This window comes from Spodoptera frugiperda, chromosome 26, assembly GCF_023101765.2.
Source record: "Spodoptera frugiperda isolate SF20-4 chromosome 26, AGI-APGP_CSIRO_Sfru_2.0, whole genome shotgun sequence".
NCBI classification, from domain to species: Eukaryota; Metazoa; Arthropoda; class Insecta; order Lepidoptera; family Noctuidae; genus Spodoptera; species Spodoptera frugiperda.
Genome location: NC_064237.1, coordinates 6153730 through 6161687, shown reverse-complemented (window position 1 = coordinate 6161687; position 7958 = coordinate 6153730). Strand labels below are relative to the sequence as shown.

Here is a 7958-nt window from a genome sequence, read left to right as displayed (position 1 = left end):
TCATGACCTAACAATAAGTACCTATTGAACTAAGCTTGTTACCCTAATGAATTCATTTACTAAACAGGCGTATGAATCGATAATAACGCTTCATTGTCGGCTCAAAGCATTCATCCATTAGACAGTGTTCCTGTGACGTGAGATATTCAGACAGACAAACCGATTAGCTTCAAATGGTCCTGTAAATTTAATCTTAGTACTATATTGTAACGATAGAGAAGGGTTTGGTTGGTGTCATGACTTTTAAGGTAAGCGTCCACAGGCCAGCATTGTACGCATGACGACACGCGCTCGAGCGGTGGCGTGAGCGGCTACAACAGCCTGAGATCTCACGCAAGCGCGTTGTCGAAGCCATCTTGCCGCACTTCGAAGCCTGGCTGAAAAGAGAGGAGCGCGTCTCCTTTAGACTCACTCAGGTACTGACCGGGCATGGTTGCTTCGGTGAGTACCTGAACAGGATAGGGCGAGAGGCCACGGCAAATTGCCACCACTGCGGAGGTAACCTGGACTTCGCACAGCACACGCTCGAAGAGTGCCCAGCGTGGGTCTCGGAGCGGCGGGTCCTGGTTACCAAGATCGGGCGAGACCTGTCTCTGCCAGCAGTAGTAGAGGCTATGCTGGCAGATACAGAAAACTGGAGGGAAGTGGTCTCATTTTGTGAGACAGTAATGTCACAAAAAGAGGCTGCTGAGCGGGATCGGGAGAGGGCAGATCCTGCTCGTAGAAGGCGTCGAGGAGGCAACCGCCTTGACGCCTAATACGCCGAAATACCGCTTGCATCATCTACAAGCGGTCCTTTGGGGCCGGGCGCATAGAGAGGGGACTCTAGGCGCTCACCCAGTGACCCCAGGGAAGACGGCGGCACAGTGGTCACGTGCTGCCGTGTAATTCGCACAGTGAGGCTAATGGGAGATACGCGTCTCCTTAGGGATGTGCCGTAATAGGCGTTGCATCGTGGGGGCTCCGGAGCAGGTCTACTAGAGGACCCGGTGCCCCTTACAGGTGCTGAGGGTGGCCACCGGGGTGGTTTTAGTGAGGTAAAAATCCCACACTCCCTAGTCTTTTATCCCCAGAAAACTAGGCGCCTTTTGAAGGTTTCCCCCCGTCAACAAAAAAAAAAGGCCAGCATTGTACGCATCGCACGCAACGGATTTTAGTTTGTCTTGTATAGAAACTCATACAACCGCGTCCACTGATCCGCATCGTACGGACCGCATCATTAAAAATGCCTACATGCGATGCGTACCGATGACGTCATACGGAATGTGTACGATGCGTACGATGCGGGCCTGTGGACGCTTACCTTAAAAGTCATGACACCAACCAAATCTTTCGCTTAATTCGTAACAATATAGTGCTAAAATTAAATTTACAGGACCATTTTATCTCCGAAATAGTATTCATAACTGAAGGTAACAGTAACACCCACTGTAAACTGTATCACACCTTATATTAAATGTAATACAAAATATTTCCCATTTATATTCATTTACATTTTGTGGTATAAATAAATGGGAAATTTATATATTGCAATATTTATAGTTACACTCGAACCAATGAAGAAGTCGTATCAATTAATTTTAAAGCAGGAGGCATCCTTATCCGCAAACGAACAAAAGTCACCAATATAGCCCAGCAAATTAGCAAGCTTAAGTAGCAGTGGGCAGGGCACATAGCGCGGAGAACTGATGGCCACTGGGGCAGTAAGGTTATCGAGTGGAGGCCACATACCTGCAAGCATAGCGTAAGACGTACTCGTACGTACAAGGTGGACAGACAACCTGATTAAGGTCACAGGGAACCGCTGGATGCAGGTCGCTTCCAATCGACCTATTTGGAAGTCATTGGGGGAGGCCTATGTTCAGCAGTGGACGTCCTATGGCTGATATAATGATGATTATGAGGCATCCTTATGACGAACATTGGACATTTAACTCCAGAATGTGTATCCGAATTTAAAAAGTCGAATATTCCAACACTAAATTCGGGAACCAAAATCATTTGCTCAGCAGTCAAACTTACGACCACACAAAACAATGAAGCTATCAATTCAATCAATTCCTAAGTAAGCACACAGTGACGTCACGGACTTACATGGAGGACACAAAACAAACACGAGAACTGATTCTGGAACTAGTCTAAAACAAATAAGGAGTTTGGAACTAAGACATGTAATAACAGTAAGAACCAAGTTTTAGAGAAAAATGTCAGGTTTATAGTGTATTTTTAGATGAAAGCAATCTTTATTTTAAGAACTGTGAACTCTTGTGTATGTGAGTGTATTTAAAACACTTACACATCACACAGTTCAACACATTTTTGTTCCAAGTCTGGGTGTGATGTGTATGTACCACGACACAGGAGAAAATCTTAGTGTGAAACAACGTTCCTAAAAAAGATCCAAAACAACAGAACTATTTGTGAATCGCACTTAGTAGTATGTAGTCCGGATATTGAGCCCGCGAAATTTTATGTAGCAGTCGTCTATTTAGCCTCTGCGCTAGTGTATCACCTACAGGAGGTGGGGCGCGCGCCTTAAAGAGCCATCAGACCACCACAGATGGGAAAGTATTTAGGGCTGATGCTGACCCGGAGCTGCGGACTGCCTAGCTGGTAACCCCCGGTAACCTCGGTTCTGGCTCGAAAATCAGGAGTAAGAACGGGGTGGTCTTTAGTCAGTAAGAGTCTGACACGCTCGCGCCCAAGCCAGACATTGGATGATTTGCCTCAAAAAAAATACTGCAGATATTAAGTTAGCTTGTACAGTTGAGACATCTAGAATCTGTAATAATTCTAGACATTTTTTTAAGAAGTATTCAGTTAAAGGTTCATATTTTTATTAGTATAAAATAAATGTTAATAACTCTGGCATTTATTCATATTCATATGTTTAAGAAATATGTAATTTATACTCTTGAAGGTGAAACCAAATTACTTTACATGAATAGACTTAATTGTATTATTTTTCATCAAACAATGTTTAAGAATGAGATGATTAACTTGAGATACTGTACATGTAATGTTACCTACGTATTAAAAAGTGATAAATTATGCTTGATATTATGTTAAAGTAGGTATTGATAAGTACACCTCTAAACCCGTCTTTAGTTTTAGCATACTGCGAAACTTAAGTGGGAGAAGGCAGGACACGTTGCACGCAAAACGGGGCTTGTGGTGCAAAGCTGTGATAGACTGGAGACCATAGGGCAAAAAACGCCCACAAGGAAGACTCTAGATGCGTATGTATGATGATATCAAACGAACAGCTGACACAAAATGGATGGAAACTGCGCAATACCAAAAGAGATGGCAGAAACTGAAGGAGGTCTACACCCTAGTGCTAGAAAAGGGTAAAGAAGAAAAAGAAGTAGTATCTTCTAGAAAATTTGGGCATGTAACTCACAACCTGTCTTTTTAGGCAGAACAGGTTCCTAGAACAAATAATAAAATATTCATCCAGGAAAATTATACTTCTTAGAAAAACTTTTTGCTGCCTACCTTATTGGATTTATATTTTATCTGTGACAGTTCAGTCAACTTCTACTTGACTTTTGGATTACGTCACTTTATTTTATACATTTTGTATTATTCTCACGATATATTTTTTTTAATAAAAAGTGCTCATTTTATTTGTTCAACAAACTGACGGAATAATGAGATTTAGGTAGCTATTATTTTTGTTTTGTTAATGGACAGTTTATTGCGAACATCTTTTTGATGAACAACACTTTTCCCTAAACTTAATAGAATAACAAGCCATTAGATAATTAACAATCTTGATACGAATAAAACTATATTGTAGTCTTACATACAATTAATTGCCTGCTCCTCATCTTAAGACATACGACAGCCAATCGCGTGGAAAGTAGTTCTATCTTAAAACTAGTGCGTCTCATGTTCACTTATAGGTTATTGGATTTTGGAACTGCTTGACTGTGGTGTGACAATGGTGTCAGTATTATAATCGGATATCGTTGTGCTGTATCTAGTCTTTTATGCTATCGATGTAACTATTTTAAATCGATGGATTTTACAAATCGATTAGACATCAACAACTATCTGTTTTAAATTCCAAACATAATTTGAACCTTAAGCTTAAAATAAAGAGTATAATATGCTAAGGCAATATGGAATTTGATCAGAAAAATAAACACGGTGTACCTACTTTGAGAATAATTCGATATGTTATTACTGTTACGCTGAATGTATAAACTTTAGAAGTGACTATCTTCAATGTACGATCAAAGAATTTCCAATGAGATTTTTTTTACCTAGCAAGAAACCTTTTTTAGGTTTTTAGGTAATTTGTATCGAATAAAAATAGTTAGATTTAGGTAAATCCAGCTAGACTATATTAGAAGACCGTTTTGTGAATAATTTAACAGTCAAGCCATTTTATGGCTAGTGTACAGAATTGTTCTCCAGAAAAGTAAGGTTTTCATATATTAAACTAGCAAACCTGGCGAACTCCGTTTCGCCACCATGTCTTTTTTCCTAATTTTTTTTTAGCTATAAACCTCACGGAACCCGATACCTTTCCAACAAATGCAAAACCGTGGAAATCGGTTTGTGCGATCTGGAGTTATAGCGTCAGGAAGGAAAACGCGACTTATTTTTATATATTAGATTACAATTTAAAAATAATTATGGATATCATTTATGTATTTTTCTTTCTAGCATACTGTTAGCGACAGCTTTCTTGCTCGGATTTTGTATGCTTACATCTGGTGAGTTTAATATTATGTTGCAATTCTAATAACACCCTATCGAACTGCACACTAGCAATATTACACCAGTAACTTCTGCGCAGTTTCACCCTCTCTGCTCGGCTCCTATTGATTGTAGCGTCATGTTTTAGAGCTTAAAACCTTCCTCGATAAATGGTCTACCCAACACAAAAAGAAGTTTTCAAATTGGACCAGTAGTTCCGGAGATATGCACGTTCAAACAGACAAACTTTTCAGCTTTATAAATATTAGTGTATTAGTGTACATTTCTTAATATTGCAGGTTTGGTTTGCATGCTTCGAGGTTTAGAACTATACCAAAAGGAGGAGGCACATAATGCAATAATACGATTCCTATTAGGCTGTGTGTTACTATTGTTCGGACCAGTCGTCATAGGTTTGTGTATTATTGCTTTACGAATATTCTATGTATAGAGAAACCTAAATAAGCAGAAAATAAATGGACTCCCCAAAATGGACAATCCGGTTGTATGTTTTATTCCTTTTATTTACTCATTTCTAAGCTTAAACTTTATAGTGTCTCTTTGGCATCATCTCTTTTATCGTATTTTTGAGCATTCCAAGCTTAATTCTAGCGGACTTTCATTGAAATAACCCGTAAATACAGTTAGATAGTTCCTCGTTTTTGTATTGGAAATCTAGGACTGAGCTAATGGATGAACACACAGGCTTGATTATTTCTAGCAAATGCAATAATACTTGATTGCATCTTTCTTTTTAGGTATTTTTTTCTGTCTGTTTATACCTAGTATAAAAATCAATACGAGTCAAAATTACTCATCGACCTCAAAATTCCAAAATATTATTGAACGTTACACCCTTGTTGTTACTGATATGCAGCCTCATTGCCCAGCTGTGGAGGAAGTCCTGAAGTGTCCAAGATCGCCAAGTACTCCTAAGAGAGGGAGGAAGAGACCAGGAGCCTCCCTGCGGCAACGATCACAGAATGGGCCCTCCAGACAACGGCGACGCTACATTTAGATAGCGAGGCTACTTCGTCCCACGCACGGTCCCAAAATATCAGCTTATCAGTGTAGTAGGTAAATAAATTGCTTCTACTTTTATGTCGTTTCTATATTTTTTTCTTGTAAAAATAAAAACAAAGTTGTTTTGTTGGCCCAGTAGTCTATAAATGTGATTGTACATGGTGATGTGAAAAACATTAAGATAAAGTGAAGGTAAGTATGTATTAAATAAACATTACTAACAATATTTATTCCTGCCCTAAAAAGTAACTATTCATGTACAATAAATACAATATGAGTACTATGAATGGAGTGGAACACAAATTACAGGTCCGATTCCCAATTTTACTATTAAATCATCGATGCTGGTTTGATGAATATGTACAATCGACAAAATACTCGGAGCTTTGTACAATTCGTACATTATTTTTGCTATGAAAACGTATGAGAACTGTTGTCTCATAGTTTTTTTTTAAATATTTACTTACGTGTACTGCTTGTTTGAGGGGGAAAAATCATCCAATCACTTCTTTCGCCATGGGCGAAGCGAGTCAGTAAGAGTCTGACATTCTCTGACACTCCCAGTGTCAGACTCTTACTGACTTAAAACCGACCCGTTCCTAGATCTGCTTTTCAAGCCGGAGTCCCGGTAACCCGCTAGGCAGTCCGCTACTCCGAAGTCAGTCCGCAGCTACAGACTTACGTCTACTAGGTACTAATCTACCCTGGTCACCGAATATTTTATCGATTGTACATATTCTAAATTTCACAATATCACTGGTATCTATGACAGCATTATGAGAGTTCAGTCCGTTCTCATAATTCAGGTTCCATAAATAATCCAACTACGTGTTTTGGACAGCATTTGTGACATAAAACATGCAGTATCTACATAATATGTTGTGTATTCGAGATGATGGAATGTGAATATAAAGCTCATATAATATTTTATGGAATTTTAACTTTAGATACTATTGACTGCCTCGTTGGTCGAATGCGACTGCCTGATAAGGGGTCTCGGGTTTGATTCCCGGGTCGGGCAAAATATTCCTGAGCTTCAGTAGCACGGAGTCTGGAATTGTGCCCAATATATGGCAATAGGCTCACCCCCTATTACATGGGACTTAACACAAATGGTGAAAAGTGGATGTACATTGTAATTGTACAGCGATATTACGTTACGTACCATAATGTACACTTCTGCCTACCCCTTCGGGGTTAAAAGGCGTACATACTAAGGCAGGCATACTATTGAATTTAGGTGTGTGTCCACTATTAATAATTCGCTTTTTTTATTGCAGCTTGAAAATAGCCCTTGAACGAAAGATAAACAAACAAACACACTTTAGAATTTATAATTTTACCAAATAAATAATCCTCACATAATTATTACCCTGTCCTACAAACCTACCATTAAAATTACTTAGATTACGTTAAATAGGCACTCCGTATTAAGATCACAGCTTTACAATAAATAAAATCATAAATCCGCTTGTGAAATGTGTTCAGGGGTCTGACAAACGATTATTGCTCTTCTAAATCTTCTTAGGGGATATCTTAGCTGACTTTAGATTTTACAACGTTCAGCTGACGTTTGTTCCGAAGAAAAATACGTTTGTGATTTCAAAATGTCTTGTAGCTTTGATTTGTTTTCATTGTTTATCGTAGTCGGGTAATTGAGATTTAGGGTGCTTTTCTACCAGAGATTTGCTATGTAGCTATGCTGCGAAATTGTAATGTCTAAGCTGTGAAACTATGTGAACGTTTCCACTGATACTAAGCTATGTAGCTGTGCGAGGAAGATGCATAGCTCGAGTATGTAATGCATCGATAGTAGGGAAGCCATCCATAGCACGCATCTTTCCATATAAAAAATATAGCTTAGCTGAGTCCGTTTCCACCAGTGCTAAGCTAAGAGTACCAATAAATATGATTGGTGAAAGCCAAACGCATCTATAGCAACGTAGCATAGCACATCTCTGGTGGAAAAGCACCCTAAATGCCTTGTAGATTTGATTCATGTTTTAGTTACAAGTTAGAGTTAGATTGTAAACATAGTGATTTCTCTATTTGTTTGTAGGTAAAGGAAAAATAAGATCCATTTATAGCTCAGTATTTATTGTAGTGAGTAGTAAAGAGTTGGTGACCGTGGGTTTAAGACGCCCACGAGTTATATGTTATTTCTAAGATTAGACACCACTGACAAATAGTGAAGGAAAACATCGTGAGTAAACCTGGGGTCATAA

General features: G+C 39.0%; 1 protein-coding gene across 2 annotated transcripts; it reads left to right on the top strand.

The window, feature by feature from the left end:
- The first annotated feature begins 3538 nt into the window (after positions 1–3538).
- Positions 3539–5811, top strand: LOC118264584 (uncharacterized). 2 transcript variants are annotated; one of them, XM_035577140.2, is made up of 4 exons: positions 3539–3664; positions 4678–4727; positions 5010–5123; positions 5601–5811. In XM_035577140.2, exons 1-4 carry the CDS (start codon positions 3654–3656, stop codon positions 5726–5728), a joined length of 303 nt encoding a protein of 100 aa, XP_035433033.2. In that variant the 5' UTR covers positions 3539–3653; the 3' UTR covers positions 5729–5811. The 2 variants fall into 2 exon arrangements, with proteins under 2 accessions (XP_035433033.2, XP_035433035.1); XM_035577142.2 differs by having other exon boundaries at positions 5588–5811.
- The last annotated feature ends 2147 nt before the right edge of the window (positions 5812–7958 follow it).

Bases quoted from the DNA above. Each gene is read 5' to 3' on its own strand.
- LOC118264584 (XM_035577140.2), top strand. The intron at 4,728-5,009 runs GTGAGTTTAATA...TTAATATTGCAG, and splicing joins ATTTTGTATGCTTACATCTG to GTTTGGTTTGCATGCTTCGA. The intron at 5,124-5,600 runs GTTTGTGTATTA...CTCATTGCCCAG, and splicing joins GTTCGGACCAGTCGTCATAG to CTGTGGAGGAAGTCCTGAAG.